Source organism: Pongo abelii, chromosome 4, assembly GCF_028885655.2.
Source record: "Pongo abelii isolate AG06213 chromosome 4, NHGRI_mPonAbe1-v2.0_pri, whole genome shotgun sequence".
NCBI lineage: Eukaryota > Metazoa > Chordata > Mammalia > Primates > Hominidae > Pongo > Pongo abelii.
The window spans coordinates 23,911,662-23,936,962 of record NC_071989.2 but is presented as its reverse complement, the minus strand read 5'-3'; the positions used below and the strand labels follow the sequence as shown (position 1 = coordinate 23,936,962).

General features: G+C 43.0%; 1 protein-coding gene across 1 annotated transcript; it reads right to left on the bottom strand.

The window, feature by feature from the left end:
* Nucleotides 1-4,602: 4,602 nt before the first annotated feature.
* Nucleotides 4,603-25,099, bottom strand: PRDM9 (PR/SET domain 9). Its single transcript, XM_054555277.2, has 11 exons — nucleotides 25,042-25,099; nucleotides 23,610-23,762; nucleotides 23,125-23,248; nucleotides 22,691-22,798; nucleotides 14,780-14,829; nucleotides 11,542-11,698; nucleotides 10,314-10,415; nucleotides 9,834-10,105; nucleotides 9,364-9,431; nucleotides 8,191-8,384; nucleotides 4,603-6,466 (listed from the first exon to the last, which is right to left on the bottom strand). The coding sequence occupies exons 2-11, from the start codon at nucleotides 23,709-23,711 to the stop codon at nucleotides 4,926-4,928; spliced, it is 2,718 nt and encodes a 905-aa protein (XP_054411252.1). The 5' UTR covers nucleotides 23,712-23,762; nucleotides 25,042-25,099; the 3' UTR covers nucleotides 4,603-4,925.
* Nucleotides 25,100-25,301: the final 202 nt, after the last annotated feature.

Genomic DNA, 25,301 nt, shown 5'->3' with positions numbered 1-25,301 from the left:
ATCTTCCTTTGTTTTCTATTAACTTTCTCTACCTCTTATACCTATTATTAAGTCAAATCTTTTCTTTTTTGATTGAACATAGAGAAAGAATTTATTTTAGGACACCTTTTAAAGTATTGTAGATGTGATTTTTAACAAAAGGAGAAAAGCATAATCCGAAAATGTAGAGAGAAATGAAGGAAGTTCTCTGGAGTTCTCCTCTATAAAAAACTTGATTATGGATGAAGGATATAGATGAGATCTACGTGATGGATGTTTCAAGTTTATAGATTTCTTTTCTTCCCTTTTATTTTTAGTTGACATTTAATAATTATACATATTTATGGAATACAAAAGGATAATTCAATACATGTATACAATGCATAAATCTCAAATGTTTATTATTTCTTTGTGTTGGGAACATTCAAAATCCTTTTTTCCAGCTTTATGAAAATTATTGTTAACTATATACATCCTACAGTGCTATAGTGCACTAGAGAGTATTCTTATCTAGCTATAATGTTGTATCCGTTAACTAACCTCTCTCTATCTTCTTCTCCCTGAGACCTTTCTAGCTTCTAGTAATATCTTTTCTTCTCTCTACTTCTGAGCTCAGCTATTTTTTTAGCTCCAACATATAAGTGAAAATATGTGGTATTTATCTTGCTGTACCTTGACTTATTTCACTTAAAATAGTGTCCTCCATGCTTATCCATGTTTCTGGGAATGACAAGATTTCATTTTTTATAGCTCAATAATATTTCATTATATAATCACATTTTCTTTATCCAATTATCTGCTGATGGGCATTTAGGTATATTTTGTATCTTGGCTATTGTGAATAGTGCTGCAATAAATATGGAGGGTACAGGCATATATTTGATATACTGATTTCTTTTCTTTTGAATAAATACAAAATAGTGGGAACCTGAGTCTTTCGGCAGTTCTATTTTTAGTTTGAGAAACCTCTATACTGTTTCTATAATGAATGTATTAATTTCTATGTCCACTAACAATGTATAACAACCCCCTTTACTCCACATCCTTGCCAGCATTTGCTAGTTTTCGTGTTCTTAATAGTCATTCTAACTGAGATGGGAGGTAGAATCTCATTTTGATTTTGATTTGCATTTCCCTGATGATTAGTGATGTTGAATTTTTCACCTGTTTATTGGCCATTTGTATGTCTTTCTATGAGAAATGTCTATTTATATTCTTTGCCCGTTTTGTAATCAATTTTTTTTGATGTTGAGTTGTTTGAGTTCCTTGTATATTCTGAACAGAAATCCCTTGTCAGAGGAATAATTTACAAATATCTTCTCCTATTCTGCAGATTTTCTCTTCATTCTGTTGGCTGCTTCCTTTGCTGTGCAGAATGCTTTAAGTTTGATATAATCCCATTTGTCTATTTGTGTTTTTGTTGTTTGTACTTTCAAACTCTTATGCATGAAATATTTGCCTAGACTGATGTCCTGAAGCATTTCCCCTATGGAAGTATTTTTATAGTTTCAGGTCATAAATTTAAGTATTTAATTCCTTTTGAGTTGATTTATGTATACAGTGAGAGATAAGAAGTTAGTTTATTCTTCTGCATATTGATATTTAGTTTTGCCCACATAATTTATTGAAGAATGTCTTTTTCTCAATGCATACTTTTGGCAAGTTTGTCAAAAATCAACTGCCTCTAAATACCTGAATTTATTTCTGGGTACTCTGCTCTGTTTCATTGGGCTGTGCATCTGTTTGTATACCAATACCATGCTGTTTTGGTTAAGATAGCTTTGTATATATTTTGAGGTGAGGTAGTGTAATGTCTCCTGCTTTGCTGTTTTGCTCAGGATTGCTTTGTCTATTCTGAGTCTTTTTTGATTCCATATAAATTTTATGGCTATTTTTTTCTACCTCTCTGAGGAATGTCATTGGTATTTTAAGAGAGATTCCGCTGACCTTGTAGATTGCTTTGTGTCATATGATTATCTTAACAATGTAATTCTTCCAATTCATAAGCATGATATGCCTTTTTATTTTAGGGGTTCTCTTCAATTTTTTTCATTGGTGGTTTTAAGTTTTATTGTAGAGATTTTCATTCACCTCCTCAGTTCAATTTATTCCTAAGTATTTTTTTCATAGCTACTATAAATGGGATCACTTTTTTAATCTATTTTTCTGGTAGTTTGTTATTGGAATATAGGAGTACTGATGATTTGTGTATACTGATACTGTATCCTGCAATTTTACTGAATTTATTTCTCAGTTTTAAGAGGATTTTTTTGTTGTTTTTTGGTAGAGTCTTTAGGCTTTTCTATGTATATAAGATTATATCATATGCAAATAGAAATAATTTGACTTCTTATTTTTCAATATGTATGCCATTTATTTATTTATATTGCCTAATTGCTTTGTCTAAAATTTTCAGTACCGTGCTGAATAACCGTTGTGTTATTAGGCATCCTAATCTTACTTCATTTCTCAGAGGAAAGGCTTTTAAGCTTTTCCCCATTCTCTCCCAGTTCTTCTGCGTCTCGTTATTGGGCCTTGAGAACAAGCAGCCCAACCCTCGGTTTGGCCCGGGACCATAGTCATGGCTTAGATCACTGCAGTGGAACAGAAAACGCTAACTATAGCGATAGTTAAATATAGATCTGAAGCTGCTTCACTTGAAATGTCTCTGAACTAGCTGATATGTAGGACAATCCTTTACATGTTCTAGATTGTAAAAGAAGATAAGAAAAGAAAAATAGCTCAGAGCAGTCTGAGCTATGAGAGGTGTGCAAATTTTATCGGGCCCAGAGTGACATAAGTGTGGGACTTCAGTCATGCTCTCTACACCTACGCCTGGGGGCAATTGTTTAAAGGCATCTGGAAATCCTCTCCACTGACTGCCCTGTGGACTCAGAAACTGAGTTTCCAACTATTAGCCTTTGTTTTTGTTTATTTTCATAGAAATGTCCCCTCATTAAAAAAATGCCTGATGGCTAGTACCATCTAGCAGATACCCCCTACTACCAAGTCCCAACTGAGGATTCTGCTGGCTTTAACTGAATGAGAAAAGGGACTTAGATTGTTCAAAGCGGGGAAATGACTCGATTTTGAGCACTCCATGTCCCCTCTTGACTCTACATGCCCTGGGGACATTTTGGTCTGAAAGCTCTTCTCTCACCTCAAGAATCAGATTCAGAATCAAAGGCTGAGCTTGTTCATGGCAGCAAAGCTGATGGCCCATGCATCTGGGGCACTTCCTTCTTCTCCACACCACCCCTGTTCAACTTTCTTCTGAGGGAAACTTCAGCACATTTCAGTCATGAGTCTACTGGGAGGTACAGGGAGGCTTGATTCCTAAGCCCTTCCAGGAGGACAGGAAGGCTTCTTCCTAGGCCTGCAGGGATGGTCTGTCTGCCCTCCTCCAGCTTGGCTGGGTCTTGACAGAGAGTGTGGATCTTAATTTAAAAAAAAAACTATCCCTTTATTTATTTTCATAATCTTTTGTTAAAAAAGAGTAAGGTGTTTGTTTTTACATTTTTGTTTCTCTGTAGAAGGAGAATGAGGATCTAGGATTCCCCTGGAAGAAGCAGGGGCATTCCTTCTCTGATTGGTGCCCTCAACTGGACACACACATGCACACACAAGTACATGCACATACGTGTGCAGATACACACACATGCACACACACCTGTGGGATATGATGAGGTTTCTCTTCAAATAATCTGGTCAATCTTTTATTCTTTAATTCATAGTACCCCCCCTCCTTTCTCCTTTTTCTTCTTTTTTCCTTTTTGCCTTTGTTAGATGCCCAGGCACGCCACAGTACTAGGCGTTATCAGTACCAGCTCACATTCCTTTCCTTATTTGGAAAGAGGACTAACTTCCTAGCTCATTACAGACACCCCTTCCCCTTCACCTCCATTTTTTTTTTTTTTTTACTTGCCCACCTTATCTAAAAAAATCAAATCTTTAGCCAACTGGGATTAGTTTAGATTGTACGACCTGACCCCGGCCAATGGAAAAAGGTACAGGGGCAGGACTTGTGTCAGGAATAAAGGCTCTCCTGCCTCTTTGTTCAGGTGTGCTCTCATGACGACTGGCCAAGGAGGCACCCCTCTGCACAGAGGTAAAATTGCTTTGCTAAGAATCCTTTGTTGGAGTGTTCAATTTCCTTAGGATTTTGAGCGTTGTTCCTAACACACCCTTGAAACCCCCCACACTCACACAGTTACCTACACGGAGGGCACATACCCCCACACCCGAACACATATATACACACACGCATGTTCTTGTCTGGCTTTCACATCTTGGGCTACAGAGATTGGAGGAGATCAGGAGAGGAGACTGGGGAGACAAGGGGGAGTATGGCAGCAGAGGAGAGGAGTCCATTAGGAGAAGAGGCCACACTTCCCAGGAGACCAGGGAACTCCCTTTCCTGCTGCGACTCTCTAGAATCTTACATTTCTCTTCCTGGACTTGCTAATCGATTCTCGAATAATTAAACCAGGTGGACTCCAAGTTTATGTCTTTCTGGGGGTTGAATTCCTGTGGAGACTTGAGCTGAACACATGAGTTCTCTGTGGCCCTTCTGGACTCTTCTTGCCTTCAGTGATAAGGGAGGAATGAGGTACACACTTGGGGTTCAGATTTGTATGGAGACAAAATTTATTAGAACAGGAGGCAAAAAACAAACAAACAAAAAATGGAGGGGATCAGTACGGGAAAGAACCACACATGCTGATGTCCCCCGAACACTTACAGAACTATCCCCTGTTCTTCCTCATCTTTAGTCATGAAAGTGGCGGATTTGTTTAATTAGTTATTTCCGATCTCTTTATACTCTCGGGGAATATAAAGGGTCAGCAGACTTCCGCTGAAGCCACCTCACAGCTGGGGTGTGCAAGTGTGTGGTGACCACATTTGTCTTCTTGTGGCTATTGAGATGAGGTTTTATTACTAATGACTTACTCATCCTCCCTGCAGACGTAGAGCTTCTCCTCTGTGTGTGTCCTCTGGTGACTGAGGAGGCTTGACTTAACGCTAAAGCCCCGCCCACATTCCCTGCAGACGTAGGGCTTCTCCCCTGTGTGTGTTCTCTGGTGATAGCAGAGGCTTGACTTAACGCTAAAGCCCCGCCCACACTCCCTGCAGACATAGGGCTTCTCCCCTGTGTGTGTCCTCTGGTGATAGCAGAGGCTTGACTTAACGCTAAAGCCCCGCCCACACTCCCTGCAGACATAGGGCTTCTCCCCTGTGTGTGTCCTCTGGTGATAGCAGAGGCTTGACTTAACGCTAAAGCCCCGCCCACACTCCCTGCAGACATAGGGCTTCTCCCCTGTGTGTGTTCTCTGGTGACAGCAGAGGTTTGACTTAACGCTAAAGCCCCGCCCACACTCCCTGCAGACGTAGGGCTTCTCCCCTGTGTGTGTCCTCTGGTGATAGCAGACGCCTGACTTATCGCTAAAGCCCCGCCCACACTCCCTGCAGACGTAGGGCTTCTCCCCTGTGTGTGTCCTCTGGTGTCTGAGGAGGACTGACTTCCAGCTAAAGCCCCGCCCACACTCCCTACAGACATAGGGCTTCTCCCCTGTGTGTGTCCTCTGGTGAATGAGGAGGACTGATCGCCGGCTAAAGCCCCGCCCACACTCCCTGCAGACATAGGGCTTCTCCCCTGTGTGTGTCCTCTGGTGAATGAGGAGGACTGACTGCCGGCTAAAGCCCCGCCCACACTCCCTGCAGACATAGGGCTTCTCCCCTGTGTGTGTCCTCTGGTGAATGAGGAGGACTGATCGCTGGCTAAAGCCCCGCCCACACTCCCTGCAGACATAGGGCTTCTCCCCTGTGTGTGTCCTCTGGTGAATGAGGAGGACTGACTGCCGGCTAAAGCCCCGCCCACACTCCCTGCAGACATAGGGCTTCTCCCCTGTGTGTGTCCTCTGGTGAATGAGGAGGACTGACTGCCGGCTAAAGCCCCGCCCACACTCCCTGCAGACGTAGGGCTTCTCCCCTGTATGTGTCCTTTGGTGTGTAATAACATCTGATTTAACACTGAAACCTTGCCCACACTCTCCGTACTTGACTTTTGCAATTCTTGAGATTCCTACCCCCACAAATAATTTGCCTGTGTTCCCTGGATTCACTTTCTGGCCTGTTCTGGACTCTTCTTCCATTATTCTTTTTCCCACTCTACAGCTCCCCATTTGACCTTTAGGTGGGCTAGAAAAGGCCCTTGAAATCTCCCTCTGCCATGTCCTTTTATTCAAGAGTTTGGACCTTTCTTTGATCTCTTGACCTTTGGTTTTGTCATTACAGCTGCGTGGATCAGAATATTGCTGCTCGTGGTTCTGATCCCCTGGGCAGGGATTCTCTGGTTGGAGGAGTTTTCTTGCAGATGGTCCTGGGAAGTTCTGAGAGGAGTGATTGCGTTCTACATGTTGACTGAGAAATTTCTGACTTGAAAAGGCCAGACAGCATGAGGGACATGGATGGATCTCTGGCTTTGGTTCTGAAAGAGGAAGTTTTTGGTCAGGGTAGATGTTTTGTTTAGGCCTTACCACATATGAAGGTATGAAGATCAAATGAAGAAACAATCATTCTTCATATGTTAACAATGCAAGCTCTCTCTCACCAAGTGCTGGATGGACATTTACAGTCCATTTTTGCATTCCACTTTTATTCACTACATCTTAAAAAATCCAGAAATCCCACATCTTGGGCCTTTTCTACATATCTGCCAGACTAGGTAACCTCAAGCAGCATCAGGGCAGTGTCATTCCTTACATAGATGGAACTGCAGTGACCTTTCCCCCACACTGCAGGTATCTTCCAAGTCCTATAAAGCCTTCCCTGATCACCCTCTGCCACATCCTCCCTCCCTGGTCCCTGGGCACTTTTGCTGACAGGAGGTCTTCGGCTATTTTATTCTATTGAGAAATAACACTCTTGATGACTTAGGTGAGATTGTCCTTAGTGACTTCCTAAGAGGGGAAAAGGATCTATTAGGAGCACTCAGGCTGGAGATCCACAAATGTGGTTAAAGAGAAGATGTGTGAGCAAATCTGAATTTGAGTCTCCTCATTCAAAAGGACATATTTAATTGAGGACTGTTATGTGCCTGGTTCTCCATCAGGAAGTGGGATTCAGGTTGGCCAACACAGAGTGGTCCAGGTCCCACTGACTAAAGGACTCTGGGTCCTGCTACCCCAACTAGGTGCATGGATTCCATTTCAGATTCTACAAATCATAAAATGAGAATATGTTCTCTCTCAGGCTGCCCATCAAGTATTCATGTTTGAGATATTTCATTCAGTCTGAGCCCATTTCAAATACAATAGGAAGTCTTGTTTCAAAATATATCCCTACTCAGACTTACCTCCGTGCTCCCCACCTTCATCCTGCCCACCATTCTCTCTCATCTGGAAACTGGAGCAGCCCTGAGGGGATGACCCACTGCAGCCTATTTTCCAAAAATGAACCAAAGCTGAACTCTTTCTGGCCTTAGGACCATTGCACTAGCTGTGCCCTGTGCCTGGAACCCTTGGCCCACAGGCACTTGCACTTCTCAAATGCTGTCTCCTAAGAGAAATCTTCCCTGACAATCCCCTGCAACACTCTACTCTCACCTCACACTGATCCCCAGGTATTCTTTCTGGATTCACTTTCTTCACAGCACTAATCACTGTCTGATATTACACATATGTCTGTATGTAATCATATGGTTCCCTAATTCACATCTCAAGAGCAGTTTTTCTGATTGTCTTGATCAATCTGTATTTACACTTCCTGCAACATGGTCTGGCACTGAGCAGGAATTCATATGACAGCTAATTGAGGTAATTAATGAATGAATAACAACACATGCATATCATTAAGAAATATCAAGGAAATGCCAGAAGAAACTACCTTGTTGGGAGAGCTGGTAGGTGTTTGAGAACTTGATTTTTGTCTTTAAGTCTTTCAGCACTATATGCTGTTATATACTTTGTGCATGAAGTACTTAGAATATAAAATCAGAACAAAGATTTAAAAATATAAAAATTGTTCCAAAGAGGCAAAGGTATATAACATGAATCTTTAATTTTGGGAGCCACTGATTTGAAATCTTACTGACTTTAGATGGCATTAACTCTTAAGTTAACTCTTAAGATGTACTTAAGAGTTAAACCATGAAAATTCTCTAGGATAATTCTTTCTTTCCTGTCCTTTTAAAAGAGTAATAGTGATGCCTACCTCTCCCTGCCATGAGCTCTTTCTTCCACTTGCTACCCCACTTGATGCCCAGTTCCTGGCCGTATTCGTCCCCATACCAGACCAGCAGTTCACAGCCCGGCCTAATGACTCGGCAGGTTCTATAGAAGATCTGCCTGTGGTACTGGAAGGCCACCAGGTTCTGCTCTTCATCATCCCGGGCACAGTTCACATACCTGGGGTCAAGGCAGGCAAAGGGAAAGAAAAGAGGCAGTGAGTTCCCAGTATCTGTCAGATCCAGGTCTGGCCCATCACCTGTTGGTCTAGGCCTCCACGGTCTAGTGCTGACCACTCCCCCACCACTCCTCCGGGAACCTTCTGCTCATTCCTAAATCTCTTTCACAATGTCATATGAACTTGCACTTCTGACTACAGTGCTCATCCTGCCTAGAATGTTTCCCTGCCATGCCTAATCAACCATTTTTTCAAAGCCCAACTCCAGACTTACCTCCACCTTGACTGGCCATGAAACACATTGACTTCTAGCTTCTCTAAACTCTAAATTAATTCTGTTTTATACCACAGAACTTGGTGCTTGATCATGTACTCTGCTTCTAAATTAGTGCACATCATTCTACACTCGGCCCAAGTCCATCCTTCTTTGACAGGCCTTCCTCTAATCACCCTACAGTTCACTCAGGTGCCATTCACCTGACTTCCCCAGATTCCCAGAGAAACTTAGAAGTCTCTTTCTCTTGGCCCAATGACATAGAACAGTAACAGTTGATTCATTTTTCTATTCTCTGATAGAACAAAAGCCCATTGTGGAAAGGGGCTGAGTCATCCTGCAGCTCACTTCTGTTGAAGTAGTGAACTTCACTTCCTAACCTGGAACATACAAAGTGCTTAATAAACATGGATTACATAAATTAAAGCATGAATTCAGTGTCCCCCATGAATCTAGGCTTCTCAAGGTTTATCTTGGTGCCTCAATTTTGTCTAGCATACATATTTATGTTTTGATACCAATAAATCATAATATCTATATTTTTATTTTTTATTTCTAAATGTTGATGGTATATAACAGCATTGTATGGAGAAAAACAGAAATAGGGAATGTGAAAATCATTGAGGGAGGCACAATGATAAGGAAGGAAATCCGGCTTTGTGAGAGATGAAGGTTCTCTCTGAAACTCAGAGAGCTACTGGCCTTACCTCATCCAGTTGGCCCAGGATTTATCTTTTCCATCCACATACTCATAGCAGTTTCTCCCCTTGGTGATCTGAGTTTCAGAAAAATAAGGTAAAGGCTTTTTAGAGGGTAAAAATCAGAAGAATTATTTTACTCCACTGTCATCAATGGCCTTTGGGCCTGCATAGCTTCAGCTGCCAATTGAGACCACATGGTGTGCACCTTAGTCATCATCTACACATCTGAGTTGGTTTGTCCAATCAGAGCAGAAGCTCCACAAGGGAGGATGCACTTCTTTGTCTTTGTACCACTCTGCTCCCATGTAACCTCTGATCTCTAAATAGGAGTTCCATGTTCATGCAAAGACCCTTGAGTACACAGAGCTAACCATGTTATCCCTACCGATATCCTAACATGTAGAAGATTATGTCCCACCAAAGGCACAAAAGGGATGTGGGAAGACAGAACAGGGGAAACGGCAGGCTCTTCTTACCAGCCAGGAGTATCCATTGTTGGCTGCCTCTTCGTCTTTTGTAATTCGGCCCTCGTAGGGGCCAAAGTGCAGACCCAGCGGCAGATCAGATGCCTCATTCCATACTCCAAGCCCAGCCTGAGGGATGCCTGATGGCCCAATTCTCAGCCCTGGGGGCAGAGTGAGGGCTGAACGGTTGGGATGCCCCTTGTCCACTGCACTGTCCTTTACAAATGTAGGGGGCCCATGGGCAGCACAGCTGTCAATGAAGAAGTTCTGACACATCTCACAATCTGGAAGTGAGGGAAGCAGAGGTTAGGAAAGTTGTAATGCGTGTTCCTTGATATAAGAGCTTCAGAAAGAGTTTGGCATTCACATTATTTAGCCCCAATCCTGTACTCTAATTCATTAGAGTAAGGGAATGATTTGTGGGCCAAATGATGAAATTATTGTACCAGGACATAACAGCAAGCTGTGTGAGTGGCCAAAAGTGTCACTTACAGAGGTAATCATCATCCTGCGGCTCGCTGATCTCTTTGTATGCATGACCCTTTCTTTCTCGCAGGCTATACATATTTCCTTCAGTCTCCTTGCTCCTAAGTTCTAGGTTGGAGAAGAGTAGATGGATAAAATTGGGAGTCTGGGGTGTTCATCCTTGTTTCATAAGAAAATGTGAAATCTCCTACCATCAAATTAGCATCTACCTTTCTACATACTCTAGTGTCCCCCTCTTTAACTACTGCTTCAGAGAGACTTAGACCCCATACCCACACTGACTGCAGATGCCTATTTAATTTTAGTTTCTGGCTGTTCTCATTATACCATTAACCTCCCAACATTTCTACTTACAAAATGGTTCATTCATGCATTTATTCATTCGGAAAATATTTCTTGAGGTCACATTACATCTTAAGCATTAAACAAAGGCCTGGACATACAACACTAAGTTAAAGTATGATCTCTATAGGGGATCTTCTATAAACTAGTAGACATGTGATGGAAGAGGAAATGCAGAAATGCACAAAAGAATATCTATTATCAGAGAGGTACTTATTGGACACATTGCATGCATCAGTTCATTTATATTTAATTTAATGCTTTCAAACAATATACTTGGTCTATATATACTTGGTCTCATTTTACAGATTACCATTCAGGAGCTCAGAGAATTTATAAGATTTGCCCAAGGCCCCAATGCTTCTATGTGGATTATAACCCAAGTGAATGACTTCAAAGTTAATGTTCTTACATGCTATTCAATACTGTGTCCAAGGCTGGGCATGGTGGCTCAAGCCTGTAATCCCAGCATTTTGGGAGGCTGAAGTGAGCAGATCTCTTGAGGCCAGGAGTTTGAGACCAGCCTGGTCAACAAGGTGAAACCCTGTCTCTACTAAAAATACAAAAATCAGCCGGGCACAGTGGCGCACACCTATAATCCCAGTTAATTGGTGACTGAGGCAAGAAAACATCTATTTTCATGGAGGCAGAGGTTGCAGTGAACCGAGATTGCGCCACTGCACTCCAGCCTGGGCAACAGAGTGAGACTCTGTCTCAGTGAACAAATAAATAAATAATTTTAACAAAATACTGCATCTACCTTCTGGTCTCACAGTTGAGTCCAGCTTAAGCCCAGGCCTATGCAAAGTCCACCCCACATAGGTAAACCATACTCATCAACCTTTCTAGAGGACATAGAGGGACTAAATTCCCCCCAAACATTTTTTCTTACCCAGTTTTAGTCTAGAGTGCTGTCCAGAGGTACTTGCTTCTCCAGGAGGGGACACTGGTTTCTGAGCCTGCTCTGAGCCACTTGCATTCAGTAAATTTGCCGTTTCTGACAATTCTTTCAAACTAGATTCATTATTGAATGACGCCTTGGGCATTCCCTTTAATATGAGAGTCACATATTAAAAGACAACATGAATTTCTTTAGTTCTTTACGGCTTGCAACATGTTTTCATATGCACGACTCTAGTTAATGTTCAAACCTTGAAAATACCTACAGTGTCTAAATACTAGAGGGAAAAGAGAAGGTCTAAGTGAGTAGTGAATCTGGGACTCTAACCCATGTCTTAAGGCTCTTTCCTTCAACTTTCTCTAAAATGTTCTATATAAGTTAAAGGGAAGGAGGAAATATACTTGGGAAGACTAGCTGGAGAATCAACAAGATCTGTGAAAGAAGGGGATAAGGGCTTACAAAGAGAAGGAGGGAATCTTCCATAAACTAGTAGACTTTTGATGGAAGGGGAAATGTAGAAAAGCACAGAGGGACAAAGCACATCCAGAAAATGAGGTAATAGAGCAGTAAGATTGGGAACAGAACAAAGAGATGATTGGCAAAAATATATCTAGACAACTAAGAAAGTGATGTCAAAGTTGCATGTTGCCATATCCTGGAAAGAATATTTGGCTTTGGAATTAGATTAGTTAGTTCCTGTACCAGTTCTACTTGTCTGCTTGAATAAGGGTCTATTGTTAGCTAATTCTCTTTAGTTTCCTGATCCAGAAATTGGCATACGTGCTTTTTTTTTTTTTTTTTTTTGAGAAGGAGTCTTGCTCTGTTGCCTAGGCTGAAGTGCAGTGGCACGATATCAGCTCACTGCAGCCTCCGCCTCCCAAGTTCAAGAGATTCTTCTACCTCAGCCTCCCGAGAAGCTAGGATTACAGGCATGTGTCACCATACCCAGCTAATTTTTGTATATTTATTAGAGACGGGGTTTCACTAGGTTGGCTAGGTTGGTCTCAAACTCCTCACCTCAAGGGATCCACCCACCTCAACCTCCCAAAGTGCTGGGATTATAGGCATGAGCCCCCGCACTCAGACCATGCTAATTCTTTTCTTTTTTTTGAGAGGGAGTCTCACTCTGTTGCCTAAGCTGGAGTGCAGTGGCATGATCTCAGCTCACTGCAGCCTCCACCTCCCAGGTTCAAGCGATTCTCCTGCTTCAGCCTCCCGAGTAGTTGAGATTACAGGTGTCCACCACCATGCCCAGCTAATTTTTGTAGTTTTAGTAGAAATGGGGTTTCACCATGTTAGCCAGGCTGGTCTTGAACTCCTGACCTCTGGTGATCTGCCCACCTCCACCTCTCAAAGTGCTGGGATTACAGGTGTGAGCCACTGCCCCTGGCGCTAATTCTTAATATTGTAGTGAACATGAAAGATAATAATGTTCACCAAAGTGTTTTTTGAACTACTTATTGCAGTATGAATGTGAGATGAATAATTTTTCTCACGGGGTGCAGTGGCTCACACCTGTAATCCCAGCACTTTGGGAGGCCAAGGCAGGCGGATCGCCTGAGGTCAGGAGTTTGAGACCAGTCTGGCCAACCCTGTCTCTACAAAAAATACAAAAAACTAGCCGGGTATGGTGGCAGGCGCCTATAATCCCAGCTACTTGGGAGGCTGAGGCAGGAGAACAACTTGAACCCAGGAGGTGGAGGTTGAAGTGAGCCGAGATCACGCCACTGCACTCCAGCCTGGGTGACAAGAGTGAAACTCTGTCTCAAAAAAAGAAAAGAAAAAATAATTTTTCTCACAGACTGGGTGCGATGGCTCACATCTGTAATCCCAGCACTTTGGGAGGCAAAGGTGGGAGGATGGCTTGAGCCCAGTAGTTCAAGACCAGCCTGAGCTACATGGCAAAACCCTGTCTCTACAAAACACATAAAAATGAGCCGGGCATGGTGGTGCATGCCTATGGTCCCAGCTACTCAGGAGGCTGAGGCAGGAGGATCGCACTAACCTAGGAGATGGAGGCTGCAGTAAGCCGAGATTGAATCATTGCACTCCAGCCTGGGCAAAAGAGCCAGACCCTGTCTCAAATCACCCTCCCACCACTCAGAAAAATAACAAACAAATGAAAATTATCTCATAGTCCTGATAACATCTCTACATTTGGAATCTAACTCAAAGATATTTTCAGCATTCCTTGACCCTGTTACCTATAGTTTAATTCATAAACTTGGAATCAGTCATTCAGAAAACACTAAGGAGGCTCTCAGAGGCCCTGAGCTGGGGTTGCAAGTTCTGAGAAGAATCAGATATGGACCAGACTCCTGAAGAGCTCACAATGAAGACGCAGCAGGCAGGCTAAACAAATAATTCCAAACAATATGACAGTTCCCTAATTGGAGCCCAGAGGAAGGAGCTGTTACTGCCTTCTGTAGGAATGAGCATTTGAAATCGATTCCAGAAGAATATATTTTTACTTAATAGGATGTAACCTATATGAAGTCCTAAACCATTTTCTTATTTGTTGTTTCTCAGTCTTCAAACCTGAAAATCCTCGGGGCTGGAAGCTGCTTCCTCTGATCAGAATGGGTCCCTTATGAGGGTAGGGAGCCTATCTCCTTCTGGGACCAAACACAGTATGAACTGTCTATTTACTTGGAAGCTTCCCTTAATCAGAGTGTTTTAGTGCAAATCTCACTTTACCGTAACAGAGAAAAACTGAGGTTGAAAAGTCAGTTGGGCGAATGATGTAACACATATGGGTAAGACAGCATAAACTTTATAAAACTATGAAACTTTTAATGATCTTGTGTTAATGATCTTGTAAGTGCTTTAGAGAAGGAGTTTTGGATTAGACTGCACCAACACTGAATGTTATCACAGGGATATAACTGAACATTTTTATACCTCAGTTTTCTCATCTGTAAAATGGCTACAGTTACAGCATCTATTTAATAGGTACTATATATAAAGTTGAATAGGAACTATATGTAAAGTTTATTCATGTAAAATGCTTAAAATAAAGTCTGAAAATACTGAGAAAATAACACCGTGGTAGCAATTATTGTTGCTGTTCTTATTAACTCTTAAAATAATGATGACGTCAGACACTGTGCTAAAGAGATCATGAAAAGAAGGCAGTAGTTCCTATGACAGTCTGTACATTCTCCTTCTCTTACCTGTGTTTGGATCCATGAGGAAGGTTTCTTGTCAATAGGGTTTGGGAAATACTTACCTTCTGGTGTTTACGCTGTTCCACTCTTAAGGCCATCCAAGGAGGTTTGACTAAAAGGTGATGAGAAATCAGTGGTTTGGTTGGTAAATGTTTCCAAACGGTAGAGATTCTCTCTTTTATTTTTTATTTTTACTTTTTATTTTTGAGACGGAGTCTCCCTCTGTCGCCCAGGCTGGAGTGCAGTGGCACAATCTCCACTCACTGCAACCTCCCTCTCCCGGATTCAAGCGATTCTCCTGCCTCAGCCTTGCGAGTTGTTGGGAACTACAGGTGTGTGCCACCACACCCAGCTAATTTTTGTATTTTTAGTAGAGATGGGGTTTCTCCATGTTGGCAATGCTGGTCTCGAACTCCTGACCTCAGGTGATCCACCTGCCTCCGCCTCCCAAAGTGCTGAGATTACAGGCGTGAGCCACCATGCCTGGCCTAACTCTGGAGTTTCTCGTTAGAGACAGAGAATTCTGAATCAGAGAGTGATGATTCCAAGTATTATCCAAGGGCGATTTGGAAATGTTTTCTGAAGTATCATTAAGGCCTATGTTTCTATTAGAGGCATTGCTAATTTTCTTAAGACTTAAAAAAATAGATAAAACTTCATCTTTGTTTCATCCTATCTATTAAGGTATACCTAATAAGGTATCTATTATATTAATTTTTAAAATGTAAATTGACTCACCTTTCACGACAAACACACTGAACAAAGTAGGAATAGAAGGAAATCACTTTAACATAAAAAGGTCGTATAAGAAATTCCCCCCCACACCCTTTTTTTTCTTTTTGAGATGGAGTCTCGCTGTGTCGCCCAGGCTGGAGTGCAGTGGCGCAATCTCAGCTCACTGCAAGCTCCGCCTCGTGGGTTCACGCCATTCTCCTGCCTCAGCCTCCTGAGTAGCTGGGACCACAGGTGCCCACCACCATGCCCGGCTAATTTTTTTAATTTTTTTAATTTTTTATTTTTAGTAGAGACAAGGTTTCACCATGTTAGCCAGGATGGTCTCGATCTCCTGACCTCGTGATCTGCCCATCTTGGCCTCCCAAAGTGCTAGGATTACAGGCGTGGTGGCGGGCACCTGTAGTCCCAGCTACTCAGGAGGCTGAGGCAGGAGAATCGCTTGAATCTGGGAGGCAGAGGTTGCAGTGAACTGAGATCATGCCACTGCACTCCAGCCTGGGTAACAGAGCGAGACCCCATCTTAAAAAAAAAAGAAAAAGAAAACTGTAAAGATTTTTACCAAAAAATTGTTAGAAGTAATACATGAATTTGGGCCGGGCATGGTGGCTCACGCCTGTAATCATAGCACTTTGGGAGGCTGAGGTGCGCAGATCACGAGGTCAGGAGATCGAGACCATCCTGGCTAACATGGTGAAACCCCATCTCTACTAAAAATACAAACAATTAGCCAGGCATGGTGGTGGGCGCCTCGCCTGCAGTCCCAGCTACTCAGGAGGCTGAAGCAGGAGAATGGCATGAACCAGGGAAGTGGAGATTGCAGTGAGCCAATATCACACCACTGCACTCCAGCCTGGGCAACAGAGCCAGACTCCGTCTAAAAAAACAGAATACATGAATTCACCATACAAAATCAACACCCCAAATCAGTTGTGTTTCTATTTCGTAACAATGAGCAATCCACAAAGGAAATTAAGAAAAATATCCCAACCACAATAGCATCAAAAAGAATAGAATAATTACAAATAAACTTAACCAAGGAGGCAAAAAACTTGAACTCTAAAAACTACAAAACGGTGCCGATAGAAATTTAAGGAGACACAAATAAATGGAAGAACATCCTGTGTTCATGGATTTGAAGACTTAATATTGTTAACATGTTCATACTATCAAAATGATCTATAGATTCAATGCCATCTCTATCAAAATGCCAATGCCATTATTTTCAGAAACGGAAAAATATCCAAAAATTCATATAGAATCTCTAAGGACCCAGAATAGCTGAAACAATCTTGAAAAAGAAGAATAAAGTTAAAGGCCTCACACTTCCTGATTTCAAAGCATATTACAAAGCTATAGTAATCAGAAAAGTGTGGTACTGGTATAAAGACAGACATATAGACCAATGGAACAGAATAGAGAGGCCAGAAATAAACCGTTGTGTATACGGTCAAATGATCTTCAGCAAGGATGCCAAGACTACACAATGGAGGAAAGGACGGTCTGCAAGAAATGGTGTTGGGAAAATTGGATATACATATGCAAAAGAGAAGACAGACTCTTACCACATATCTCATATAAAAATTAACTCAAAATAGATTAAAGACTGAAATGTAAGACCTTAAAGTACAGAACCTCAAGAAGAAAACACAGAGGAAAAGCTTATGACATTGAAATGAACAATAACTTCTTGTATATGACACCAAAAGCATAAGCAATAAAAGCAAAAATAGACAAATAGGACTACACCAAACTTAAAAACTTCTGTGTAGCAAAAAAAACATTCAACAGAGTGGGAAGGCATCCTACAGAGTGGAAGAAAATATATGCAAACCATATATTTGATAAAGGGTTAATGTTGCTGAGTGCAGTGGCACATGACTATAGTTCAGCTATTCAGAGGCTGAGGTGGGAGGATAACTTGAACCCAGGAGTTCGAGACCAGCCAGGGCAACATAGTGAGACCTCTGACTCAAAAAAAGAAGATAAAGAGTTAATATCCAGGCCAGGCACTGTGGCTCAGGCCTGTAATCCCAGCACTTTGGGAGGCCGAGGCAGATGGATCACTTGAGGTCAGGAGTTCTTGACCAGCCTGGCCAACATGGTGAAACCCTGTCTCTACTAAAAATACAAAAAATTAGCTGGGCGTGGTGGTGTGTGCCTGTAATCCCAGCTACTCGGGAGGATGAGGCAGAATAATCGCTGGAACCTGGGAGGTGGAGGTTGCAGTGAGCTGAGATCGCGCCATTGCACTCCAGCCTGGGCGACAAGAGTGAAACTCTGTCTCAAAAAAAAAAAAAAAAGAGTTAATATTCAGAATATGTGAAGAACTCCTATAATACAACAACAACAAAACAAATAATTAAATAATGAGTGCTATGGCCTGAATTTTGTTTCCCCCAAATTCATATGCTGAAGCATATTTAATACCTCAATATGATGATATTTAAAGATGGAGCCACTGGTAGGTAATTAGGGATAGGTGATGTCATCAGGGTGGGACCCTTAGGATGACATTTAGTGTTTTTGGTCTGGCGCAGTGGCTCATGCCTACAATCCCAGCACTTTGGGAGGCCAAGGAGGTGGGCAGATCATTTGAGGCCAGGAGTTTTAGACCAGCCTGGTCAACATGGTAAAACTCCATCTCTACTGAAAATACAAAAATTAGCTGGTGTGCCCCTATAGTCCCAATTACGTGGGGGGCTGAGGCAGGAGAATTGCTTGAACCCAGGAGGTGGAGTTTGCAGTGAGCTGAGATCACACCACTGAACTCCAGCCTGGGGCAACAGAGTGAGGCTGTCTAAAAAAAAAAATCTTCTAGTAGATATTATTGCTTTTATAAGAAGAGGAAGAAATTCCTTCTCCTTCCTGATGTGGAAACACAAATAATTCATGTAAATACACAGTGAGATGGAGGCTGCCCACAAGTCAGGAAGAGAGCCCTCACCAGAACCCAACCATGCTGGCACTCTGATTTTTTACTTCCAGGCTTCAGAAATGTCAGAAAATAAATTTCTGTTGTTTAAGCCACCCAGTGTGTGGTATTTTCTTGTGGCAGCCTGGGCTGACTAATACAATGGGCAAAAAACTTGAATAGACATTTCTCAAAAGAAGATACATAAATGGCAAAGAAGCATATGAAAATATGCTTAACATCACTAATCATCAGGGAAATGAAAATTAAAACCACAGCGAGATATCACCTTATCCTGTTATGATAGCCTCTGTCAAAAAAACAGAAAATAGCAAGTGTTGGCGAAGATGCGGAGAAATTTAGAACACTTGCTCATTGTTGGTAGGTGGCTTAGTCTGTTTTCTGCTGCTTTCCTAGAATGTAACAGAGTGGGTAATTTATGTTTGTGCGTGGTTTTTTGTTTGTTTGTTTGTTTATTTTTTTTTGACACAGTGTCTCGTTCTGTTGCCCAGGTTGCAGTATAGTGGTGTGATCTCAGCTCCCTGCAACCTCTGCCTCCCGGGTTCAAGTGATTCTTCTACTTCAGCCTACGGAGTAGGCTGGGATTATAGGTACACACCAGCATGCCCGGCTAATTTTATATTTTTAGTAGAGATGGGGTTTCACCAAGCTGGCCAGGCTGGCCTCGAACTCCTGACTTCATGATCCACCTGCCTCGGCCTACCAAAGTGCTAGGATTACAGGCATGAGCCACCATGCCTGGCCCAGAGTGGGTAATTTATAAGGAGAAGAATTATTTGGCTTGTGGTTCTGGAGGTTGGGAAGTTGAAGAGCATGGCACTGGCATCTTGCAAGGGGCTTCAAACTGCATCATGACATGGTGGAAGGGTAAGTGTGCATGTGAGACAGAGAGAAAGACAGGGAAGGGCCCAACTCATCCTTTTCAACAGGAACCCACTCCTGCAATAACTAACCCACTCCTGTGATAGTGGCATTAATCCATTCATGAGGTTGGAGCTATCATTACCTAATTCACCTCTTAAAGGCTCCACCTCTTAATACTGTTACGATGGCAATTAAGTTTCGAATACATGAACTTCCACACATTCAAACCATAGTAGTGGGAATGTAAAATGGTGCAGACACTGTAAAATACAGTATAGCACTTCCACAAAAAATTAAAATCAGAGCTACCTTATGATCCAGCAATTCCACTTCTGGGTATAAAATATATTAAAAAGAATTAAAAACAGGATCTCAAAGAGATATTTGCACACTGATAGTTATTACAGCATTATTCACAATAGACAAGAGATGAAGCAACCTAATATCCATTGACAAATGAATGGATTTTAAAAATGTGGTATATACGTGGAGTGGAATATTATTCGGCCTTAAAAAAGAAGAAAATCTTGTCACATGCTATGACATGGGTGAATCTTGGGGACATTATGCTAAGTGATTAAATAAATCAGTCACAAAAAGACAAATATTTCATGGCTGATCCCACGTATATGAGGTATCTAAAGTAATCAAATTTATAGAAACAGAATTGCAGGTGCTAGGAGCTGCAGGGAGGAGGAAATGGGGTGTTATTGTTCAATGGGTATACGGTTTTAGTTATGCAAGATAAAAAGTTCTAGGGATCTATTTCACAACAATGTGCATATAATTAATAAAGTTGTACACTTAAAAATTGTTAGAAGAGTAAATATATGTTATATGATTTCTTACCACAATAAAAAATAAATTGACTTAAATTGGGGATTTTAACTGAGTTCAGATAAAGATGTATAGATGTGTGGTAAACCGTGGGAGGTAGATTCCCTCTAAAGAGACATTCTTTTCATGTCAAAACATTGGCAGAAAAGCAAACACTGGCCTTTCATACCTCTTACACTATTTTTAGGTCCTAAGGAATCTAAAATCCATAGATGGGGAAATCGTAGACCCAATCCAAGTTGCTTTCTCTAGTTTGGGCAGATTGACTCTTTTTACTTCTAAACTCTCCTAACCAAGCAGTCCGAAGAGGAAATGAGCTTCACACTTCTATTTTATAATTATGATACATTATTTTATTTACCTGATGCTGTCTCTGATCAGTGACATATGGGAAAGATCAGGGAAACTAAACAGCTCTCTCAAACCCGCTCCAGAATCGAGACAAAGAAGTAGATTCATTTTGGTATAAGAGGATCATATAGTATGATTAAATGTACATAAATGATGTATCTTTACTTAATATTATTTCTTCTTCTAAGAAATTTAACTCAATAACTAAACTATTATGAGATTGGTATTAGAAAGCTTTTTCGTGGATTTACAGTTTAAGTTTGCTTTCATTGTTCTATGATGTATTAACAATGTTTAGCAAAAACAATTTAAAAAAAAAAAAGAATGACAAATTTTAAACATATAGAAAACAATGGAGAATGGTACTGGAAAACCTATACATCCATCACCATTCAGTCCAATGTCAACGTTCTGCCACAATTGTTTCAGATCTTTTTATGTTTATTTCAAAATTTAAAAACAAAAATAAAAACAAACAAAAAAACTAACCAAGACACAGTGAAGCCACCTTCCAGCCCTTCCTTCTTTTGTTGTGATGATAAATGTTCTGAATTTGGCACTCTTATTCACATTTAGATTTTATACATTTACCACTTATTATTGTATCTATAAATACTATATATATTTTACAAGTTTTAAAACTTTATATGAGGCCAGGTGTGGTGGCTCATGTCTGTAATTCCAGCACTTTGGGAGACCAAGGTGGGTGGACTGAGGTGGGTAAGGAGTTCATGACCAGCCTGGCTAATATGGCAAAACCCCATCTCCACCAAAAATACAAAAATTAGCCTGGTGTGGTGGCACATGCCTGTAGTCCCAGCTATTCAGGAGACCGAGGCAGGAAAATCGCTTGAACTTGGGAGGTGGAGGTTGCAGTGAGCTGATATTGTGCCACTGCACTCCAGCCTGGGCAACAGAGTGAGACTCTATCTCAAAAACAAAAACAAACAAACAAACAACGTTATATGAATAACCTCTTACTGTATATACTGTCCTGCATTTTGCTTGTTTGTTGAACATTTATGCCTTTGAGGGAAGATTCTTTTTCCTTTGTTAAATTCTGAAATGTAGCTGAGACCTAAACCCAGGCTGGTTTCAGGAGGTCACTATTTTTCCCTGCCCCGAGACAGAGTCTTCTCATTCTGTTGCCCAGGCTGGAGGGTGTGGCACAATTTCGGCACACTGCCACCTCTGCCTCACGGGTTCAAGCTATTCCCCAGCCTCAGCCTCCTGAGTAGCTGGGATTATAGGCACCCACCACCACACCCGGCCAATTTTTTTTTTTTTTTTTTTTTTGCATTTTTAGTGGAGACGGGGTTTCACCATGTTGGCCAGGCTTGTCTCAAACTCCAGACCTCAAGTGATACGCCTGCCTTGGCCTCCCAAAGTGCTGGGATTACAGGTGTGAGCCACCCTGCCTGGCCAGGAGGTCACTTCTAAATCTTCCTGGGGGCTATGCACGGTGCTTCATGCCTGTAATCCTAGCACTTTGGGAAGCTGAGGTGGGAGGATCACTTAAGCCCAGGAGTTTGAGGCTGCAGCGAGTTATGATTGCACCACTGCACTCCAGCCTGGGTGACAGAGTGAGACCTTGTCTGTAATAATAATAACAATCATCATCATCATCATCATCATCATCATCATCATCATCATCATCATCCCAGCATTTTGGGAGGTCAAGGCAGGTGGATCACTTGAGGCCAGGAATTCGAGACCAGCCTGGCCAACATGGTGAAACCCCATCTCTACAAAAAATACAAAAATTAGCTGGGCATGGTGGTGCACATCTGTAGTCCCAGCTACTCGAGAAGCTGAGGTGGGAGAATTGTTTAACCTGGAAGGCAGAGGCTGCAGTGAGCCGAGATTGCACCACTGTACTCCAGCCTGGATGACACAGTGAGACTCTGTCTCAAAAAATAAAAATAAAAATAGGCCAGGTGTGGTGGCTCATGACTGTAATCCCAGCACCTTGGAAGGCCAAGATGGGTAGATCACCTGAGGTCGGGAGTTCGAGACCAGCTTGACCAACACGGAGAAACCCCATCTCTACTAAAAAAAAATTACAAAAAATTAGCTGGGTGTGGTGGTGGATGCCTATAATCCCAGTTACTTGGGAGGCTGAGGCAGGAGAATCACTTGAACCTGGGAGGTGGAGGTTGCAGTGAGCCAAGATCACGCCATTGCACCCCAGCCTGGGCAACAAGAGCAAAACTCCATCTCAAAAAAAAAAAATCCTCCTTCCCTTCCCTCTTACCTTGCTGCCTAGGTGTCCATTCTTCATCAGAATCTTCTGTGTCATCCACCTGGAGTTTGATGGCCTGCCTTCGGTGACACATGAAAGCTGGTCGTGTGGCTCTGAGACCTGAAAAGAAGCAAAAATTTTGTTCTAAAATGGAAGGGCTGGGAGGAGGAATAAAGGGCAGTGGCAATGGAAAGCACCACAAAGCCAGTGCTGCTCAGTCTGATGAGCTGGGAGAGTCTTGAACAAGGTCAAAATGTGACCTCTGCATGGTCAATATCCACACTCAGCCCCACACTGACGCAAAAGAACAAAATTTCCCTCCAGATTTGTCTCCATGCAAAAGGGAATTGTGGGCAGATGCTGCCACCTGAGAACTAAAATAATATAGGGACCAAAGACCTGTTTTATGTCTCCCAGGCTGGTCTGTGCCCAGCACTTCCTGTTACCTATAGTAATCAGTGCATTATAGTTCCTTTTCACATTCCTATAGCGAGTTTTCTCCCAGTCTCCCATCTCTGCCCATTCTTCCTTGGTGAAGTATATGGAAATGTCTTTGAAGGCATCTTTGACCTAGAAGAAGTAACAGATTCCATCAGTGATTTACTAGTACACACTGAGCTGGTCCTTTTCCTCTACCCTGTGTGTAGGGCATAGCCTGGGGCCTCTGGGAGTCTCTGTGAAATATAAAGATTTTCCCTCCTTCTCCAGATTGTGTCCCGTTTAACTGAGCAGACCCTGAGCATTTTCCTAGCTCTCTGCTAACACAGAGCAGATGCTAGTGTTCTTTTCTCCCCCATGTCCTGGCCAGGACCAGCTGCCCCCATTCCATGCACATTCAGATAGGGTCCCCCAAGGGTACAGGCCAGGAGTCTGCAGCACTCCAGAGATCAGCTCCTGCTAGGAGTCGGGCTTCACCTCCCCCACTTCTCACCGTGGGCTTCCGCTCTGTTCTCTCTGTGTCGTCTTCTGGGCTTTCCTCTTGGGACCTTTCAGGGCTCATGGTGCTGGGACTGCCTAGAAGGCCCTGCTCCATTTCTGAGTGTGGAAAGGGCCCTGAGTCTCCCAGCTCCTAGGCCAAAGGCTCCTGTGGAAGGAGAAGGTGCTGAGAGGGGGCAACAGCCCTGAGCACTACCCAGAGCCAGACTCTGTCTTCTCCATCTGGCTGGGTGTTCAGAGCAGGAAGATGTGGGTTCCTGGTGAGGTCTTGAGCACCCCAGGGAGATTTGGGGGTACTGATGGGATGGGAAGGCCTCCACTGGCCATGAGCTACCACCTAATGTAAGCTGGATTTTGTTCTTTTAGTTCCCCTGCAGCTAGGCTCATTTGGAGAAGGATGGCACAGGTGGCTGGAGGGTTGTAGCTACCGGTGTTTGAGGGGAGTCCTGAGGTGTGAGAGCCAGAGAAGTCCCAAGGAGACTTGAGGCTCCCTGACTGCTGAGACTTGGGTCAGACTGAGGGGCAGGGTTCTGTTTCAGCGAGGCAAAACTAACATTTTGCATAGACAGGATTTGGGGACCTCTACCTGAGGATTCTGGAAAAATCCAGGAGTAAAGCAGTCTGCATCTCTAAGGGGAAGCTATCTCTCAGGTTGAGATTTGGGGTCCCTCAGGCTGAGGGGATTTGAGACGTCTTAGACTGAAGAAATTGGGGTTTCTCAGGTTGAGGGAATTGGGGGTATCTCGAGCTGAGGAGCTTTGGTATCCCTCAGGCTGATAGTATCCGTGGTTTTTTCAGGATGAGATTTGGGGTCTTTTAGGCTGAAGAGATTTGGAGTGCTCAAGTTGACAGGATTTGAGATTCATCAGGTGAAGGGGATTTGGGGTTCCTCAGGATGAAAGGATTTGGGATCTTTGAGGCTGAGGAAATTCTGGGTCTCAGGTAAAGGAGATTTGGATCTCTCATTAAGGGGTTTTAGGGTCTTTGACACTGAGGTTATTTGGTCCTTGAAGCTGAAGGGATTGAGTTTTCAGGCTATTTAGGTTATCTGAGGTTGGGGAAATTTGGTCTCTCTGTGGGTGAGATATTTAGCGTTCCTCAGGGCTGAGGGATTTGGGGTGCCTCACGGTGAGGCGAATTGCGGCTCCTTAGGCTCAGAATATTTGGTGATCTAAGCATTAGGAGATTCGGTGTTCCTCTGGGTGAAGGGATTTGGAGTCTCTGAAGCTGAAGTACTTTGCGGGTTTCACGCTGAGGGGATTTTAAGACCCTCAAGGTGGCAGGATTTGGGGTCTTTTGAGGCTGAGAGGATTTGGAGCTTCCCAGGGTGAGGGGATCTGGGGTCTCCCAGGCTAAAATTTGAAGGTCTCAGGATGAGGGGTTACAAGGGTTTCACGCTGCACGACAAAGGCTCCCCATGCTCTCACAGTCTCCCGTATTCTCCTGCCGCGGTGTTCACCCTGGCCGGGCGTCCTCTCAGAGTCCCTCAGGAGGTGAGATGTGGTGGAGGGCGAAGTGCCAGGCTGTAGAGCTGCCAGCCAATCAGCACTGAGACCACGGCGAGCCCGCCATTCGGCAGTCAGGAGGTGCTAAATGGGCGGGGAGTAGGGCGGAGCCTTGCCTGTCAGCACAACCCGGTTTTGGGCTCAGAAGGTGGGGGAGGGGCCTGGCTCTTCCCGCCCCTGAG